General features: G+C 40.2%; 2 protein-coding genes across 2 annotated transcripts in view; one reads left to right on the top strand and one right to left on the bottom strand.

The window, feature by feature from the left end:
• DMD (dystrophin) overlaps window positions 1-21,859 on the bottom strand; it is a 1,988,221-nt gene that overhangs the window by 1,304,805 nt on the left and 661,557 nt on the right.
• LOC119246244 (ferritin heavy chain-like) lies at window positions 17,064-17,977 on the top strand. The gene has a single exon (XM_037512561.2). It carries the CDS (start codon window positions 17,076-17,078, stop codon window positions 17,646-17,648), a length of 573 nt encoding a protein of 190 aa, XP_037368458.1. The 5' UTR covers window positions 17,064-17,075; the 3' UTR covers window positions 17,649-17,977.

Raw genomic sequence — 21,859 nt, 5'->3', positions numbered from 1 at the left:
GCCAAGAGCCACACACTCAATATGCCAATAGCTCAGTGAGAAGGAACCTGTCCCAGGCCCATCAAGTACCAACGTTGTGTGGCCTGGAAGCTAGGGTCACTGAACACAACACTTGGAACCATCACATGGATTCAGGCATAATTCATTTCATCACACACCATGGTGTTTCAAGATAGTGCACAAGAGCGGCCAACAAGATTACAGAGGATAGTCGGTATTTTTTAGCAATAAACTATTTTTTTAAAGATTTATTTATTTATGCATACAAGAGCTGGGGTACAGGCCAGAGGTGTGGGGGTGAGAGGACTCTCCAGGGACAGAGTGAGGAGCAGAACAGGCAGAGCCATTGAAATACACTGCTGAGGAGAGCAGCGGGCGAGGCAGGAGAGGTCTGCTGTGCCATGTGGGTTGCTCTGTGGCTGGCCGGGGGATGGAACTCATGCTGCAGAGGCTGCGGAAGCTTCATGGGTTGTGTCTTAACCCCTTGTGCCACCAGGGAGGCCCAATAAAGTATTTTAATTAAGATGTGCAATATTTAGTCATAATGCTGGCATAATGCATAATGTCAGCCTGCCACTGTGGGGGGCATGTTTTGAGTCAGGCTCCTTTTTGTCTCCAGCTGCCATGTTGAAACTTCTAGGTAAAAATTGAACAGCCTGACTCAGCCATTTGATAACTACCAAAAAATAAGGGCTCATCTGCTGATCATGAAAACAGGTCCACACAGCAGAACCTCCTGTCTGGAAACCTGTGCCCACCAATCAGAGGCAAATAGATCTGAGAACCAATCCATATATTTCACTGCAACTGACCTAAACTCAAACCATCTCCCTGGCCTGATCCCTTAAAACTCCCCTGTGCTGTGACCCTGTTGGTACACACCTTGGGGGGCTGCCCTTTGCACCCTAATTGTGATTCCTATTCTTGAACAAACACCTTCCTGCTTAAAGCCTGATTATGTCTCAGTCGATAATTTTGATATCAGAACGGTGGGGTCTGCGATTGCTATGCACCCCCTATGGAATGTTGCCTGGAAATTCCATTCAAGAGCTACCCACATATTAGCTACTTGTGCCAGAGAATTTTATTTCCTCTCTCCTCCCATCTCAGTACTGCACTCCTGGCCCCAAACTCCTGTTCCTTTTCAGTTAAATCCAGCCTTTATTCAAGATTTGTTGGCACCCTGAGCGCTATCCATTTGGTGAGTACAATCTTTCATTTTTTCTGTGGGCAAAAGTGCCTCCTTTGGCAGGGTATGTATATGTGAGATCCACTCATTTTGAGGCTTCAAATTTGCCTTCTTCCAGATGCAGCAGGTTTATGCAAAAATTCTGGGCCATTATCATGTGCTCATTGTGAAAAGTGGATTTGATAAATTAAGGAAGATGTGGGTGGAGAGGCTTTTAAGCTTTCAAAACTTCTTTGTTTAAACCTGTAGATTTAAAATAAGAGAAATTCTGAGATCTCATTCTTCTCTTCCTCTTTCCACTCTATGACCTCCTGTCTTTTTGAATCATTTGTCATAAGAAGGAAAATAATAGGGTCAGGATAGGTCTTCCTTTCGCTCTTGGTGTGCCAAGAGCTTGGCTTCACTCCCAAATAACTGCTATCCAGTGTCTGATAGGAATTTTTATCTTAAAACCCTTTGCATGACCAAAATGCAGCTCTAAAAGCAGTTCTTAAAGTCATTCTACCTAGTCTTCAAGAAATCTTTAGTAGAACCATTCCACTAGAAGGCAAGCTTTCGAGAGATAACAAAAGAAAGAGTGAAAAGGACAAAGGAAAGCCCTTTCCCCCCCTAAAATCAGCTGCTGAGGAAATTGATGTCCAAGCACAAGCACATGCAGTACCTTTAAATGATGCCCTGGACTGCCTTCTTCATGGTTTTGGTATGACTGTGCCCATGTTGGTGGGTAGCTGCCTTGCCCAGACTCTGGCCCATGACTTTCAAGTTGTTAGAAGAACAATAAGGAGCAGATGCTGAGCCTGTGATGACATTTTGAATGAACTCCACCCCCTGACGTTTTTTACAGACTCTGCTCCCATCTCCACTTCAAAGACATCTCAGATACTGAGAATTACAGCTCCCAGCAGGTGATGACCTTATTTCCAGAATGGAATGGGACTTCTGGGAACAAGGGGCAGAGTTAAGTGGCCATGTTTGAAGACATGCATGCTCTTGCTCTCTTGCTCTTCTGGTTCTGACTCGCACCCCGGTACTGACAGAAAAGATTCATGGGAGAGACAAGTGGGTGAGAGATGTGGGAGGCTGTTCCTGGTTATCGGCAGAGACAAATGACAGCCATCATCTTGACCTCATTGTGGATTATGTGGTACATTTTGAATTCTGACCCTTTCCTTCTGTCCCAACTCTCTGGGACCTGCCGAACCCCTCTCTCATTCCTTGCTGGAAGCTATCTTACACTTACGGCCAAATTTCAGGTCTCAGCAGCCATGTTTCAAGATGAGCCCATTTGGCTGGGCATTTGCCCATGAAGGGATGGGTAATTTTTGTAGTTTATTAGAAATATCCTTTCTTCTCTCTCTATGCACACCAAAAAAAAAAAAAAAAAATCTTTCATACTAAGAGTCTGCTTCCACTGCCTTCTTGCATCCATGGCCAAATTCTTTTTAGAGCATACACCCCTTAACAGTTTGGGGTCCCTGGGTATCCTCAGTCACTCACTAACAATGTGATTGCTTGTTGAAGGATTCAATTGTTCTTTTATAAATTAATGAGTTTTCGTATTGTACCTGACTCATGGCAAATCATTTTTTTCCCTGCAAACAAAATTTAAATAAAAGCCATGAAGTTTGTGTTTATGTCTGATTGTATGTTTCTGTGTGTCTCTCCACATTATACTGTTCTAATATCTGGATGACATTACCAAAGTTAACTTACTAATGAGTTTTATTTAATTATAAATGTTTATATAAATTATTGCTAAAACTGAGAAAATAATAGAACTAACCCAACTGATTTTCAAATTAATGTGATCTGGGATAATTTTTGGTAAATGAAAGCTAGTTTAATATTAGACAGTTTGATTTCAAACAGGCATGTCTTTAATGTTATGAGCAATAAGTATTTTTTATTAACTAAAGAGATTTGGGTTCTTAATAAACATGTGTTGTGCTATCTTGAAAAGCTATACTATGAGGAAGAAACATGAAAAGTATATTTCAATCGAAAGCATGCTGGTATAGCAGACTGTATTGTAAATTCCCAGAGTTGACTTTTACTTTTTGTAATACTAGTGCTTAATTCAAGCTTGAGGCCAAGCATCCTTATCAAGGAAGCATCTGTTTCAAAGAGGCCTCAAACACATGGCCTAGTCATGTGACTACATAAGACCCAGGCCACCATGCTCCTCCCCCAACTGTCCTGTTTTACAGATCCTGCCTGATTAGATAACTGTCCAATGAGAAATAATTATGTCTTTCCTTTTCCCTTCTTCTGTCTCTCTTCCCACACTTTAAACTACAACTTTTACTATTGCTATGAACCAAAAAAGAGTACGTCCACAAAACCCTAAAACCCTCATCTTCAGTGCCAATAAAAAAGCTGTACCCCAGACCTGGCTGGCTTTCGTGCTCGCTGGCTCTCTTCCCACACCACCAGCCTTACTGTGTCATTTCCAGATCTTCTTAGGAGGGACTATTCCTTTTCAAACTTTCCTAATGGTTATTGCTGAAAAAGGCATCCTGTGACCATCAGAACACTAACTATTGGTCCAGTGATAATATCAACAGGTCAGCATCAGCACGGACAGTTCACAACTGCTTACATCTTACTTTTCATTAGAAGGCAAGGTTCCTCAGAGTTATGAACTCTAAATTAATGGATATTAAAATTAATGAAAATAAAGAAAATATTTCTGTATAAAAAAAGTGAGATGTTTATCTTCAATAAGAGAAAGTATAAAGAATGGAAATGTGTATTTTTATTAAGAAAAAAGAAGATAAATTTTGCTCTAAAGAAAATACCAACTTTAATGTGCTTGTTTTGAGAAACGTTGCGTGGTGTACCATGGCCCGGAAGAAGTGATTAGATTCACAGTGGGCTGACCTCTAGGGCAAGTAGTTTGGCTAACACTGATGCCTCACTAGAGGTTAAAGTACGAATTGCAAAGTAGGAGGAAGAACTGAAGTTAGAGACTTTAGCATGCAGCCCAGCAAGGAAGGGAAAACAGAAGGTGCTGTAAATTAAGGTGGAAGCACTTGTGACAAGGCCTTATTAGGACATGTAGGCGTAGAATCCCTAAGAAAAAGGACAAAATTTAAATAGTAATTACCCTAGACTTCTAACAACAACAGAAAAATATGCCACAGAACTCCTAGAATTTGATTTTCTGTCCCTTTAAGTTGTAAATCTTTTTTTTCCAGTTTCATTTGAACATTTATTTTTTTAAGGTTTTTTTTTTTTTTTTTTTTTTGCCTCAAATGGCAAAAAAAAAAAAGTCTTTAAAACAAGGAAAAGTGTTTGTACCTTTCTGTTTGAACTCAAAATATTAACCAAACCACTTTCTACTGTCAAGGAATGAGTAAGGTCAAGTTCACTGGAATGCTACAAATAAGGCTTATCAAGCACAAAGGCCACTACATAAACTGTTCTTCTCAGGGCCCCCTCCTGGTGGCGCAAGGGGTTAAGCACTGCACTGTGAAGCTGTCCACATCCTCTGCAGCATGAGTTCGATCCCCGGACGTCCAGGGAGCTACCCACATGGCCCAGCAGACCTCTCCTGTCTACCTGCTACTCCCCTCAGCAGTGCATTTCAGTCAGTCTGCCTGTTTTGCTCCCCACTCTGTCTCTGGTGAATCCTCTCACCGCCCCCTGCATCTCTGGCCTGTCCCCCAGCTCTTGTATGCATAAATAAACTAACATTTAAAAAAAATAAAAATAAACCATTCTCCTCACCTGCTACTCTCTCACCTTCCCAAAGAGTAACTTCCAAAGCATGTAATAAATTCACCTTAAATATTTAGGATGAGCTGCAGCATTTCTTACAATGGCATCAGTTAGTTTTTGGGGGAGGTTGTAGCTTTGAATTAAGTTTCAAATGAGGTGTGATTAGACAAGCCTAGTTGAGGGAGTCTACCCAGACATTCTAGCATAGCCTCATCTGCAGAGATTCTAACACCTGACAGAAGCCTGCTTCACACCTTTATCTGGGCTCAGTGTTCGCCGGAAACTTGCATCCTTAACTCAGAGCCAGTGGGTCTGTCTGGAGGCCTGAATAATCTATAATTACTGCGTTAAGAGTCTTAACTTATTTACTGATAACTTTCAAATTCTAGCATCAAAAATGGTTACATTACTGAGGGCTCAGCGTGAAGACATGCTATGTTATTATATGACATACATTTTTCAGAGGAAGTCTGCTTTTCTCCAGCCTTCTAAACAGCAGCCTCTAGAGATAATCCAATGGGAGCTTTAATTATAAATTGAGGGACAAGTTTTAGGAAAAATTTTTTTAGAATAAGTCTCTGAAAACAACCTGGAGAAAATAGTAAGGTAAATCAAGTACAAATACTACTTGTCCTAAGCTATATTTAGCACAAAATACAAATAATATATTGTAATTTTATTCATTTTTTCTATTTTTCTGACTGGTTAGAGTCAATCAAAGCCTTAGTAACCAAAAATTTTCACATCTTTGAGGGGTCATTGTACAGAACATGAAATTAGGTGGCACAAGCTGTCAACAGAGCCACTGTAACACCACAGCTGTGGTTATTTATGTTTTCTGCCTAATCTGATCAGAAATGCAGAGATGTTCGATATCATGTGAGTGTTCTCTGTTGCTGAGCAAGGCATCATTCAAGAAAAGTCTGCCAAATTGGACCACATTGATGACAGGATCACATTAATAACCTGAAGTTGTAAACATTATCAGCCTCTGAAATGTAGACACCTAGAAGATAACCAAAAACCATTCTAAGAGACTGAAAAAAAAAGTAAGGACTTCAAATACAGACTGCAAGAGAATCTCCTTTGAATTTCAATTTTCATTAGAAATGATGGATTCTACCAGTCAAAAAGTGGAGCTAAAAGACACTTCTCCAAAGAGGAAATGCAGGTGGCAAACAGGCACATGAAAAAATGCTCAATATCCCTTAATAATCAAGGAAATGCATATCAAAACCACAATGAGAACATCACCTCACACCAGTAAGAATGGCCCACATTAAAAAAACTAACAACAAAAAAATGCTGGCGAAGATGTAGAGAAGAAGGAATCCTTTTGCATTGCTGGTGGAAATGCAAACTGGTCTAACCACTATGGAAAGCTGTATGGAGGACCCTCAAATTACTAAAAATGGATCATGACCATTACATGACCCAGCAATTCTACTCCTAGGAATCTACCCAAAGGACATAAAAACATTAATTCAAAAGGAAACCTGCATTCCTATGTTCACTGCAGCACTATTTACAATAGCTAAAATATGCAAACAACCTAAATGCCCCAAAACAGATGACTAGATCAAGACCAAGAGACACACTATGGGGGTGTGGGGGCAGAGGTAGGAGAAGGGAGTAGGATCAAAACAAGGGGGTGGGAATTGTATGGGGACTATAACCAAGATGAAAACACATACATTGTGCCAAAATGAAAAATGATGTAAAAAAATATTGAAAAAAAAATAAGATGTGGAATACTATTCAGCAATCAAAAAAGTTTAACTCATGCCATTTGCAGCCACATGGATGGGGAAGGTATTATGCTCAGTGACATAGGTCAGGAGGAAAAAGGAAAATATCAGGTGGTTTCACTTATAGGAGGAACACAGGGGAACCATACAAGGGATCAGGACAAAAAAAAGATAAAATTAGCAGGCAAACTATAAATTGGAGACATTCAAGGGGGGAGGGAGAGGGATCAAAACAGGAAGGAAGAGCACAAGAGTCTATGGGGACAACACCTGAGAGAATAAATCAAACATTGTACAAAAGTGAATAACAATGTAAAAATACATAAATAAAAAAAGAAATTAAGCATTCTAAAAGATGAAAGAAACAAGTGTATACAGAAAGTAGGGTGAGGGGAACAGAATGTGCTTTTCTGGATAAAAAAGTAAATGACATGGATTTTCTTTTTGTAAAAGAGGGAAGAGAAAAATAACTTTGTCTTCAAATAAAATGTGTGTTCCAAGATGAATAAAGAAGTAGGACAAATGCTGGGCACTTGTCCAAGATGGCAACAGAACAGGTTCCTTGCTCACATCTGAGAGGAATAGCTAACAGTTAACCAGAGGGACGCGACATTGAGAGAATGCCACAACTTGTCCAAATGAAACATTCTTGGGCAGTGGAGACCAACACACACTGTACGGAGGAGACATGGAGAAGATTCATGCTTCACTGAACAGGAGCTGGGTTGAGAGAGATGGCTGGAGGCTGCAGTCTGGGGTGGGGTGCACAGATGAGAGGACTGTCACATCAGCCAGGAGACCCCAGGCTGACAGCATGAAAATGGTATGGAGGCATGCACTCAAGACAGGGGAAACCCATACTGAGGAGCTCAGTGGCCTACACAGGCTGATAGCATCGAAGGAAAAGAATATAAAGCAATTTAGACGGCACAACCTCTCCCCTACCCCTCTGGGATGGTGCTGACCTCATGAAGGGGGCTGACAAAGCACACACTGTCTAGCCCTGGATGTGGAACACCACAGGGGTGGGATATCAGTGGTAACACAAAAGCGAGTCCCCCACCCCCACATATTACCACCACCAGACACACACTTTCAGACCCCTCTTCTACCCTGTTGACTCAGCAACTGCAAAAGCAGGTCTCAGGAGCTACAGGAGCAAGCAAAGCCTACAGAAAATGAAATCAGGGCCTCCCTGGTGGTGCAGCGGGTTGGGCACTCTGCAGTGCCGGTTCAATTCCTGGCCAGCCAGGGAGATTCCCACATGGCACGGCAGACCTCTCCTGTCTCGCCCGCTGCTCCCCTCAGCAGTGTACTTTGGTCCCTCTGCCTGTTCTGCTCCCTGCTCTGTCTCTGGTGAATACTGTCACCCTCCCATGCCTCTGGCCTGCACACCAGTGCTTGTATAAATAAATAAATCTTAAAAAAAATGAAATCAAATCAAACCCAAGAGCCACCTGTGGGAAAAATAAAAGGATTTCAACTCTCCAAGTTACTGCTACAGATAATGAAGAAAATAAGGAAAATTTTTAAAAACAGGCTGACAAAAAACACATGACATCTCAAGGGAATATATCACAAAGAGAGCACAACTCTGCAAAATGCAATCACATAAACATGGAAGATTTTATCTCCCTACCATATAAAGAGTTGTGATAGACATAACACAGTAAGGCAAATCAAAGTAAACAAGAGAACTCAGAAAAGCTAATCCAAGAGATATAAGAAATTCAGGGGAAAAAATGAGTTCAGGAAAAAAAAAATCAATGAACAGAAGGTAAAAAATGGAAGCTTTAAATAAGAAAATAATGGATTCATAATGTCAAGGGCTCAGTATATAAGAGCAAGTATTCAAGAGAAATCCATGGAAGAACAGAACAAATTAAATCAGGACCTTGAAGATATTAATGCACAAAAGAATCAGGTGAAATAAAATGTAAAGAAAAAATGAAAATATATCCAAATCCACTGGGAAAGGCAACAGATGAACCTACTGGACATTTATAGGGCACTGCACACCCCCAAAAAGCTGAGTGTACACTCCTTTTCGGTACACATGGAACATTTTTGAGGATAGACCACATAGTGGGTCATAAAACAAATGTCAATAAATTCATAAAGGTTAAAATCCTATCAAGGATCTTCTCTGATTGCAATGGTATCAAACTAGAAATCAACCACAAAAAGTGTGAAAAAATGTGGAGACTAAACAACATGCTACTGAATAACTACTGGGTTAATGAGAAAATCAAAGGAGAATTTGAAAAATACCTGCAGAGAAATAAAAATGAAAACATGAGCTACCAGAAGCTGTGAGATACAGCAAAAGCATCTCTAAGTGGGATATAAATAACAATACAGACCTACATCAAAAAAAAAAAAAAAAAAGCCTTCAAATACTCTAACCTAATCTTATACCTTAAGGAACTAGGGAAAAAAGACAGGCATAACAAGTCAGTAGAAGGAAGGGAATAAGACAAATCACAGCAGAAATTAACAAACAAATAAAAAACCCAGTATGAAGAAAATGAATGAATGAAACCAAAAGCTCTTTCTTTGAAAAAATTAAAAAAAAAAAAGCGGGGGGGTGGGGAGGGGAGAAACCTCTAATAATGCGATCATAAATGAAAGAGGAGAAGCTCCAACAAACATAAGGCTCATAATGGACTACTATGAACATCTTTATACCCATAAATTGGGCAACTTAAAAGAAATGTACAAATTTATAGGACACATTATAAAAATGAATCTGAAAAAAAGGAAAATCTGAACAGACCAATCACAAGGAAGGAAATTGAGGTAGTGATCAAAAGTCTCTCAAAAAAACTAAAGCCCAGGTTCAGATGGTTTCTCTAGTGAGTTCTACCAAATCTTCAAAGATGAATTAATACATTTCCTTCTCAAACTCTTTCAAAAAAAAGTAAGGATGAGGGAATGTTTCAAAACATATTTTATGAGACCGTTACCTTGACAACAAAAGTAGACAAGAACATCACAAAAAAAGAAAACTACAGATTAGTTTCTCCAATGACCATAGGTGCAAATGTCCTAAACAAGATCTTAGCAAAACTAATTCAACAATGCATAAAAAAGATCATGACCATGTGACATTTATTCCAGGAAACAAGAATGGTTCAACATTCACAAATCATCCACTCATACACCACATCAGAAAAGGAACAATAAAATCATGGATCTTATCAATAGAAGCAGAGAAAATATTTGACAAGATTCAACATCCATTTATGATAAAAGTATGACCAAAATGGGGATCGAAGGAACATGCTCCCAACATAGTGAAGGCCATATGACAAACCTACAGCTAACACCACAAATGATGGTGCAAAAACGAGACAGTCACATGTACAAGAGTGACACTAAACCATTATCTCAAACTATACACAAAAACTAAAAAATGGTTAAAAACCTTGAATGCAAGACCTGAAATTCAAAAATATATAAAAGAAAACATAAGCAAAACATTCCAGGTCATTGGCTTCAAGGATATTTTTGAAGACTTGACACCAACAGCAAGGGAAAGAAAGCAAAAACAGACAGGATTATATCAAACGAAAAAGTTTCTGCCAGTGAAAGTCACTATTATTAAAATAAAAAGGAAGCCTACTGGGCCTCCCTGGTGGCGCAGCTGTTGAGCGCTGGGCTGCGAAGCAGCCCGCAGCCTCTGCAGCACCGGTTCGATCCCCGGCCGCTGGGCAAGGGTCCCACATGGCGCGCAGACCTCTTCTGCTGCCTGCTGCTCCCCTCAGCAGTGTATTTCGTCAGTCTGCCTGTTCTGTTTCCAGCTCTGGCTCTGGTGAATTCTCTCACCCTCCCGCGCTTCTGACTGTACCCAGTGCTTGTATAAATAAATAAATAAATCTTTAAAAAATTAAAAAAAAAAATAAAAAGGAAGCCTACTGAGTGGGAGAAAATATTTGCACATTATAATCCAACAAAGGACTAATATCCAGGATCTGAATAAAAAGAAATCTAGTAACCCAGTCAAAAATGAGCAGAACAGCTCCAAAGAAACATGCACATGGTCTTCAGGCACATGAAAAATTGTTCAGCATCACTTATCCTCCAGGAAATGCAAATCAAAACCACAATCAGCACCCCAGGCCCGTGAGAATGGCCCATTTCAAAAAGAGCTGACACAAGAAGTGCTGGCCAGCGTGTGGAGGAAAAAAAGAACATTTTTACACTTTTGATGAGAATACAGATTGGTTCAGCCCCTATGGAAAACAGTGTGAAGGTTCCTCAAAATATTCAAGATAGATCTGCCATATAATCCAGCAACTTCATTCCAGGTATCCACCAAAAGCACATCAAAACACTGACTTGAAGGGATATATGCACTCCTATGTTCACTACAGTACTATTTGCAGTAGCTAAATTATAGAAACAACCTATGTATCCAATGACTGATGAGTAGATTAAGAAGATATGGAATCAGTGCACAATGGAATACAACTCAGCTATAGAAACAGATGAAATCCTGCCATTTGTAGCAACATGGATGGGACTCGGGGAGGATTATGCCAAGTAAAAGAAGTTAGAGGGATAAAGACAAATACTGGATGATTTCACTCCTAAGTGGAATATAAAGGATCAAAATAAATGATCAGAGAAAACTAAAGCAAAACACTCGAGAAATTTGCAGAAATGAGACTACTAGAAGGGGATGGTAGAGGAGAGGTGAAGAAAGAAGGGGCCAAAAGGATATGGTAGAGGGTAATGGGTGCTCTGATGGTGGGCATAGAGGGGTAATATACATCCAAAGATGTGTGGATCTATACCCCTAAATCATACAGTTTGTAAACCAATGTTACTTCATTAAAAATTATAAAATTAAGAAAAATATGCTAAAAGCTTATAAAATACACAAATGGTAGAGGCTTATGGAAAAGGAATCTTGTAAAAGGAATTTTTATGTGTGGTGAAAGGAAGATTAGAATGGGTATCTATAACTTGACTTTCAGTTAAAAGGAGAAAGCTTTTTTGAATGCAAAAAATTCATGCTTCTTATTATCTTTGTCATCAGATCTTTAGTTAACTAAGTAATCCTAGGCTTGTCAATATTAAGAGCTAAATTTTGCTCAAAACTATGTGAATCTTCTAAATATGCACTTGGAATCTGTGTCACTTTAAATGGAAAATTAAGTATTGTTTCATAATAATCTCTGATCTTATTTAAGTGCCCTAATCTTCTGATACTTTTTTTTAAAGATTTATTATTTATTTATTTATTTTTTTAATTTATACAAGCACTGGGTACAGTCAGAAGCGTGGGAGGGTGAGAGAATTCACCAGAGCCAGAGGGGAGAGCAGAGCAGGCAGACTGACAAAGTACACTGCTGAGGGGAGCAGCGGGCACAGCAGGAGAGGACTGCATGTCATGTGGGACCTTGCACGGCCAGGGATCGAACCGGCGCCACAAAGGCTGCGGGCAGCTTTGCAACCCAGTGCTCAACCGCTGCACCACTGGGGAGGCCCCTTTCTGATACTTTTGACAGACTTCTAACATCAAATTCTAGATAAAGTCTTGTATAGTTAATTACTATGAGATGTTCATCCAAAGGTTCCCTGAAACACCTTCCTGTAAGATTTGTTCTCCCTTATAAAAGGAGGGCTATTACACCCATTAGATTTATTTTATGTCAAACTACATAGAATGCTCTGTTAAATAATACTAACCTTAATTTATACTTATTTGTATATGTTTTATTAATATAAGTGTTCTACAAATTATATGAACTTCCTCAAAGTCAGATAACTTCTGGTATAGCACCTGTGTTTCTGGTTATTATTTTAATGTATTGTCTATCAGAAAATTAAGCATAGTTCCTTGCCAAATGCATTATAATGGAATCTTTATGGTCACTTTTTATTATTTACAGAACTTATTTATTATGGTACATTTCCCAATTTGTTTCAGATTCACAGATTCACAGAAAAGACGAACAAATACTCTAGAATAAAGGTTTATAATAAAATTGAATTGGGTAAGGATTTCCAGATCTTATGGAGAAGCTAGATTTAAACAGAGCAAAGATAGGACTGGAGGAAATGAAAAGTATGATCGTAATTTTTATTTAAAACATTGTTGAAATTGAATTTGAGTTAGGAATGTTGCTTTGAGTTAGGAATGTATATGCAATTTTAATTCATGCTTTTCATAATATCAAATGCTAACAAAAGTATAGCAAAAGACATCATAATGGTATAAAAGTTTAAAACAAAATAGATGTTTGAGTTGAGAAAAAAATATTTGAATCCTTTTTGAGTATTTAGGCATATGTGTGTTTACAAATAAGTGTACATACATATACTTTTCTAATGTATGTGCACAAGCATGTAAAACTCGGATTTAATGACAAGAAAAAATAATCAAATTAGGATTTTCATATATTAAGTATTCTTGTTTAAAATAATTTATTTGAAGCTATCAATTTGTGTCTAAAATTAACTATGGCACGTGAATGTTGTTTATATTGGGCTATTTACTGTCCGAGTTATAGATATCTACAGTATTTGTGTTGACATAATTTTGGTTTAAAATAGAATGAAAAACTAGATCTCTGAATTCTTATTTTAACATGCAAATTATTTTTATATCTTTTTGTCAATGTTTATTTCAGTATTGAACTGCCAAATCATACTATTGATATTTTCAGTTTATTTTTGGAATATTAAAGTATAAACTATTAATGTCTTACCACTTTTGAAACTATCTTCACTTTTACAGAAACTATCTTCACTTTTACTTTTTCTGTAAACATATAGCAATACATGTTTAGCAGTAGCTAGTCATACCAAAAAGATTTACTTTGAGATTTAAATAGTGTGCATAACAGCAAAATGAGGCTTATATGAGATAAAAATGGAAAAATGAATGAGTACCTTAACTGATAATTTACTGAAATGATTCTTCAAACTAACATTTCTAGGTTTTTCCCCCATTCTTCTGGCTTGGACTTATTAAAAATTAAAACTTTCATTTTTTTAAGCCATATAAGCTAAAATGAAAGAACTTGATACAAACTTCAGAGAAATATCACATTTAAATTACCTTCCTGAATGCTGCTGTGTGGGACACTCAGAAAGTTTACCTGAATGCCATCCAGCAACACCAGAGGCATTCCAGTGGCAAACCCGAGATGCATCCAGAACTCTTCCACTGGCTGCCCTCAGACTTCTGACTAAATTTGTGGTCTGCTCCCAACTTAACCTTTGTTTTTATTTCTACAGAAATGGCTCTTATTAAATACCCAAGGGCTTACACCAGAACCCTTTGCATTGGTAGCCACTGAATCTAACCTTTTCAAAGGAGATATCCCTCTTAATTTTTGTAAACAGCTGTTGAAGCTGGTTAATAAAAAGGAAAACTTAGTCATTAGCTCATTATAATGCTTTAACTCTGAAAGATGGAAAGATCCACTATGGGATAAAGCCAGGAGACTCTGTTTACTGAAAAAGACATCTCCAACCGAGATGGAGAGGACCCAGTCAGATACTCTTAGCCAACCTTTAAGGATTTATATTACAGGGCATGGACTCCTTGGGTCCATCTTTCTCACCCAAAGGAGGCCTCTGGACCTGAAATCAGAAAAAGTCATCCAACTGGAGAGCTCACCTTCCACTTGACCAAGCAGATGACATCTAATGCAGACTGCTTACACAAGGCTCTGGACCAAGCCAGTGCATCATTCCTATAATATTCAGACTCAACTCTGTTCATCAGATTCTTATGATACTAACTTGTGCCAAGATGGAACACAGTAATAAATCTTTTTATTTATTGATAAAGTACCCTATTGATTTATGCTTTATTAGAATTACAAGCATGGTTTAGGGAAATTACCCTTAGCATCTTCTGTATTGCATTTCGAGAGCTTTTAGCCCTCCAGACAGTAGGAATACCTTAAACATGGATACCCATAATTTTCCCTGGGTAGCCCCAACTGCTACTTAGAAAAACAATGTATTGTTAGGCTGTCTCAAAGACTTGCTGATTGAGGAAATTTAACTTATTAGTGGATATATCACCTAAACCCTCAATCTATTTATGAACACTCCGTGTCTCTAGTAGATCATTATAGGCCCTGTGATGCCCTATATCATTAACTTCCATTCTGGTCAAAGCCACAGTCTGCAAGGCATTTGAAGGGTAGAAGCTATGGTTAAAACTACTTACTGTACTTGAACACCACAGGAATACACACACACATAGAAAAAAAAATCACTGAAAACACGCATTGGCTACAGGAAGTTAAGAAAATGAATTCTCTATATAAGTGGTTTAGCATCTGTCAGTGAACACCATGTCACGGTTTAGAAAAATCCTTTAGGCTCCATGCTGGACAGGATACCATCTCAGACAACATTGCCCCAATCAAAGAGTTTGCCAGTAGAAATGCCTGTGCCTCCTACACCTGGAACGACACCTTACAGATATAGCACCATATCAGAGACTTTGCTGCATGCCCAGATAGCCCCACTCTCCAGTATACAGCAAACCTGGCAGAATGCCACATGGGGACTAAGAATGGGGAATGATGGACTGACTGTCCTGCCTTAGTGGATCAGGAGATCATTCTTGGAATATTATTTTATAGAATTTGCTGTGTGGGTTTGCGAGCTGATCCTAACCTGTATCAAGAGGCCTGTCAGTATGTCCCCTGTGGACTACAGGGCAGCATTCTATCATATTGACTGACTGTGGTAGGTTAAAACCCGAGACAGCTCCCCTGACTACAATACTGCAGGTTATTAATATTCTCACTGCTCACCCTAATGCCTCAGTATCACAGGTGGATTGTAATGTAAGTGTCTGACAGTTTTGTTTTTTTTTTTTTTTAATAGTAATGCAAGCACCTGACATTAAGCTTTTGATTACTCAGACATGGTTAGCTTCAATTAACACATTGCCTGGATAAGATCAGATCAAGAGCCAGGCTGCCCCAGACCCAAGTTCCTTTGTTTCAGAGAACCCTGCTTGATCTAGAAAACTGACTATCTGACCACCTGTTTTTCCCATCCTGTGTTTTCATTTCTGCTGTCATTTTTGTACAGCAACAATGATATTTCTGAAACAGAAAAATGAATAAAAAATTCTAGGAGGAAATTTAACTAATGAGGTGGGAGATCTTTACACTGAAAACTGTAAGGCACTGATGAAAGGAATCAAAGACAACACAAATAAATGGAAAAGTATCCTGTGTTCAATAATTAGAAAAACTAATATCAATAAAATGACAATACTACCAGAAGCCATCTATAGATGCAATACAATTCTTATGAAGATTCCTAAAGTATTTTTATAGAAGTTGAAAAAACATTCTTAAAATTTATATGGAACCACAAAAGAACCCAAATAGTCAAAGAAATTCTGAGAAACAAAAACAAAGCATGAGGTATCACACTTACTGATGTCAAGCTACACTGTAAAACTACAGTAATCAAAAACAATATAGTACTGGAATAAAAATAGACACAACAACAATGGAATAGAATTGAGAGCCAGAAATAAACTCAAGCATGTATGGTCAACTTATATTTGATAAGACAGCTAAGAACATTCCATGGAGAAAAGATAATCTCTTCAGTAGGTGGCATGGGATTAAATGGATATTCACAAGTAACAGAATGGAACTAGATCCTTGTCCTACCACTCACAAAAATTAACTCAAATACATAAATATAAAACTTGAAACCTTGAAATTACTAGAAGAAAACACAGAATAAAGCTCCTTAGGATGTGTCTAGTAACCACTATTTGGATATGAATCTAAAGCACAAGAATCAAAATAAAAAAAAAAAAACAGATGAGACTAGAGCAAACCAAAAATTTGTGTAGGACATAAGAAACCATGAAGATTGTGCCAAGACAACCTAAAGAAAGAGGAAAACTATTTACAAACCAAGAATCTGATAAGGGTTAATATCCAAAATATGTAAAGTACTTACATAACAAAATAGCAAAGAAAAAAAAATCAACCCAATTGGAAAATGGGCAAAGAACCTTAATAGATATTTCTCCAAAGATACAAGAAAGGACAATAGGTTCATGAAAGATTCTCAACATCACTAGTCATTGGAAAATGGAAATGTCATTACAAAATGTAAACCTTAGCCGATGCCAGGCACACAGAGCAGTCACAACACCCCACCCAGGCTCTGCGGGATCCTAGGATATAGTGCCCACACGCCTGCCCCTCTCCTCTGCCTCCCCCGCTCACCCCACTTACATCACGTGAAGGATCCCTGACCCCACCACGTACCGGAAGCCCCCACACGTACATACGTCACTTCCGCTCCCATCCGGAAGCCCTCCAGCACGCCTCAGCAGCCTTCTGTGCGCGGCCAGCACCAACTAACCGCCAGAACCGCTCGTGCGCGCCTTCATCACCACCTTCATGGCCGCGGCCCCAGACCCGGGGGGCCCTGCAGGGCCACGCGTGCGCCAGAACTACCAGCCCCAGTGCGAGGCCGCCATCAACCTGCACATCAACGTGGAGCTGCACACCTCGTACTCGTTCCTGTCCATGGCCTTCTACTTCAGCCGCGACGACGTGGCCTTGAAGCATTTCGCCCAGTACTTCCGGCAGCAGGCCCGCGAGGCCAAGCGGCGCGCCAAGAAGCTGATGCACCTGCAGAGCCTGCGCGGGGCGCGCCTCCGCTTCCGCGACATCAGGAAGCCCGAGCACGACAACTGGGAGAGCAGCCTCCTGGCCTTCGAGTGCGCCCTGCGCCTCAAGAAGCGCGTCAACCAGAGCCTGCTCGACCTGCACCAGATGGCCACCTACTTCAGGGACGCCGAGCTCTGCGACTTCCTGCACACCCACTACCTGCGCGAGCAAGTCGACTCCATCAAAGAGCTGGGGGACCATCTCACCAACCTGCGCGACATCGGGGCCCCCGAAGACGGCCTGGCAGAGTACCTCTTTGACAAGCTCACCCTGGGTGAAAGCTCCATGGACTTAGACTGAACTGTCTTGCCCATGGCAGGGGGGGCGCGGTGCCTTCCCCTCCTCACCCAGTTTGCATTCACATGGCAGTACTGCCTTTGCAATACATTCGTTTCAGTGGTTTCTTCCCAGTTTTACAGTTTCTTTCAGTAATTTCCAGTTTTACCCTTTCTTTCAGTAGTTTCTTCCAGTTCTACCGTTTCTTTCTGTAAAGTTATTGATTGCAACAACAACAACAAAAAGGTCTGGTTTATTCGCGTGCACAAAACCCTCACTTTTTAAGTTTTAAACGGGTATCCGGAAGTCTCTCCACCTGCCCATGGCCCATCCTCTTGCAGCTCGGGGTCTCCAGGGATGGAGGGAGAAGGTATCCCATGGGACCCTGGAAATTACAAAATTAAAATTCCCCTTACAATGGGTAGGTGGGTGGTTTGGGGTGGTAGGTTAGCTGGGGATCAGTGCATATATATGAACAGTAAACATATAAAAAAACATTGTCTAGAATTCATCAGTCACTGCTGCTGGGGAAGAAGTGAAAGTGGGATTGAGCAGGGTTCAAATAAAGGTGGTCTTCACTTCAACTCAAATAACAATGGTTAATTATGGGTAGCAAGCTGGGGGCCTTCAAAGTGGTAGAATGTCAGTGCCCCTCTGCAAGCTCTCCCAGGGTGACAGTGAATGTAGGGTGGGCTTTGCCATAGACAAGAGGTGACTTCCTGTGGTCACCAATACCAGGCAGACTGTACTTACATCAATGTATATTTACTCCAGCTGTACCGTATTTTATCATCAAGCAACACAGTACAAAAAAAAATCCCATTGAGAAGGGTTGGAAAATATAATTAGGAAAAATATTTTTTATCTATAATTTGCCACTAAGAGGTGTCTTGCATTTCTACCAACCCTGTCACCCTGCTAACCAAAAAGAGAAAATCCTTTGTAGCTGCGTGGTTGTCAGGTGCTGTCAAGATTCAGAAGGGTTGATTGCTGTTTGAATGCCTCAAACTCAAGGCTAGTTCTCTCATGACAATTTTAACTGGTAAGTCACCCCCAACTCCATGTGTTTCAACAAGCTTTTCTTCCAGGTCCTTCCCTAAAACACTTTTTGCTTATTCTTCCCAAACCCTGGTTACCTGAGCCTCCACTTTCTGTTATGAATGACCTCCTACTTGTCAGAGGTGGACTAGAGCAAAAAGATGAACAGGAGGATGAGCCAGAAGTTGGGGATGGAAAAAGGGACCACACTAGGGTGATTGAGAAAACAATTTAAATTGCTAAATCACCATGCACTTTGCCATGGCAGTTCTTAAGCTTGGCTGTATGTTAGAATCACCTGCAGAGTTTTAAAACTCTGGATGCCCTGGACACAACCCAGGCCAATTCCACCAGTCTCTGGGGCAGGAGTTTGGCATCCCAGACAATTCAAGCCAGCAGGCACACATCCTCCATAATCAAAGTGTATTATGCGAACCAGCAGCCTCACCTCAGTTTGTCAGAAACACACTAGTCTTTTTTTTTTTTAATTTGAAGATTTATTTATTTATGCATACAAGAACTGGGGTACAGGCCAAAGGTGTGGGTGTGAGAGGATCACCAGAGAGAGAAGGGAACAGAACAGGCAGATTGACTGAAATACACGGCTGAGGGGAGCAGTGGGCGAGACAGGAGAGGTCTGCTGCACCAGGTGGGTAGCTCCCTGGCCAGGGATCCGACTCGTGCTGCAGTGGCTGCAACAGCTTCATAGGTTATGTCTTAACCCCTTGTGCCACCAGGGAGGCCCAGAAACACACCAGGCTTAAGCCTCACCCAGGTCTACTGAATCAGAATGTACATTTCAACGAGAAGCCAGGGGATGAATATGCACATTAGAATTTGAGAAGCACTCTGGCATCCTGGCTGTCAAACATGACTGCAACTACCAATCACCTGGAGGGCTGGAAATGAATAGTGTTGCATGCATTTAAAGTGAGTCAAAACTCACATGGCTCAACAAAAACAAAATAAACAATCCAGTCAAGAAATGGGCAGAGGAACTCAAAAGACATTTCTCCAAAGAGGAAATGCAAATGGCCAACAGGCACATGAAAAATGTTCAACATCACTTATAATCAGGGAAATGCAAATCAAAACCACACTGAGATACCACCTTACACCTGCAAGAATGGCACATATCAAAAAACAAGCAACAACAAATGCTGGCGAGGATGCGGTGAAAAAGGAACTCTCCTACATTGCTGGTGGGAGTGCCACTGTGAAAAGCTGTCTGGAGGTTCCTCAATCTACTAAAAACAGAGCTACCATACGATCCGGCAATTCCACTACTAGGGATCTACTTAAAGGACACAAAATAGTGATTCAAAAGAGCACCTGTACACCTATGTTTATTGCAGCACTATTTACAATAGGTGAAACCTGGAAACAATCCAAATGCCCAAAAATAGATGACTGGATCAAGAAGATGTGTACATATACACAATGGAATATTATTCAACAATCAAAAAGATAAACTCATGCCTTTCACAGCAACGTGGATGGAGCTAGAAGGAAGTATGCTCAGTGAAATAAGTCAGAAGGAAAAAGAAAAATAACAGATGGTTTCACTTATAGCAGGAATAGAGGGGAACCAAATAAGACTGAGGTGATGGTGCACAGGTGCCCTGGGGAAGGAAATTCTATGGGGACTCAATCTGAGGGGGTGGGGAGAAGCAAATATTGTCTAAAAAATGTAAAAAATGATGAATGTTAAAATAAAAACAAATAAAATAAAGTGAGTCTGTTGTACCCTCATGTAGGTACTGGACCGAACACTATAAAAACTTATTCTATCTTCAACAACAGTTACTGGATTGGCAAATATCTCGGGGAACTTCATTTCATTTGAAGGTGCACACACAGAAACACACCAACACAACTTGACCCATTTTCTTCCATCGCAAATTGGTTTAACGTACCCATGGATTGTGGGACTATGACCGGCAAGAAATCCAGTCCACCATCTGTTGGTTTTGTAAAAATCTGTCAAAGACTTTATGTTTTGCAGTTCTGGCCTCACAGTAAAATTGAGAGAAAGGCACAGAGGTTTCCCACAGATGCATAGCTTACCCTACTATCCACAACCGGCACCAGAGTGGCAGATTTGTTACAACCGATAAACCTACATTGACTCATCATCACATCACCACCCAAGGGTCAAAGTTTACAGTAAGGGTCATGCGCACTGGTGTGCATTCTATGGGTTTGGACAAACGTATGATGACACCTACTCACCATTATAGGATCACACAGAGTGATTTCATAGCCCTAAATGTCTTCTAACGCCACCTGTTCTTCCCTCCTTCCCTCTCAAACCCTAGAAACTTCTGATCTCTTTCCAGTTTCCATTGTTTTATTGAAATACGACTGACAGCTGTACAGCATAATGATTTGCTAGCTGCATATATTGTGAAATGATCACTACACTAAGTCTAGTTAATATCCATCACCGCACGATTACATTTTTTTCTCATGAAGAGAACTTTCAACATCTGTTTTTGGTGCAGCAACTAAGTATGTGTCTTTCTCTGTTTCAACAGACGACTTTCCTCTAGGCTTAGTAAATCCTGTTTTTTTACATTCCAAGGGCAAAGAGGCTCACTACAAAGATAACATCAGAACTGCTGAGTCACAGATGGAGAAAGCAAGCTGGTTGGTGTCAACCAGAGAACAAGAATGGACAATACTGACCTTCGCCCACTCTCCTTCCGCTCCCTTTTAATTCTAAATAAAAGCCTCTGCACTCTGCTAAACAGAAGGAAGGTGGTCTGTCAGACACTAGTCTGCCGCTGACCGTCAATTTCTTGACAAATTAAACAGCTTTCCTTCTCACACTGTTTCATTTCATTGGCCAAGGGAAACCGGACTGGCCGGCATTCCAATATCACTCGGAAACTTTCAGATACACAGCAGAGCATGAGTAGCTACAGTCACCAAGCCGCACCAATACATACACATTCATTTATAACTGGGAGTTTGTACCTTTTCTACTTGTCACCCATTTTCTCCACCCCCACCTCCAACTCTGGCAATCACCAGTACCTATAAGCTTTTGTTTTGGGGGGCTTTTTTCATTAAGATTTCACATAATCGTGAGACCATATTTGCCTTCCTCTGTCTGACCTGTTCACATAGCATAACACTCTCTGCTCCATCCCCACAGTTGAAAATGACAAGAGCTTCATCTTTTTCATGGGTGA

This window comes from Talpa occidentalis, unplaced genomic scaffold, assembly GCF_014898055.3.
Source record: "Talpa occidentalis isolate TD23 unplaced genomic scaffold, MPIMG_talOcc4v2.1 talOcc4.15, whole genome shotgun sequence".
Taxonomy (NCBI): domain Eukaryota; kingdom Metazoa; phylum Chordata; class Mammalia; order Eulipotyphla; family Talpidae; genus Talpa; species Talpa occidentalis.
Note: the sequence above shows the minus strand (reverse complement) of the source record. Positions and strands in the feature narration are given on the sequence as shown.

Coding starts and splice junctions, on each gene's coding strand:
- LOC119246244 (XM_037512561.2), top strand. CDS start 17,076: ATGGCCGCGGCCCCAGACCCGGGGGGCCCTGCAGGGCCACGCGTGCGC.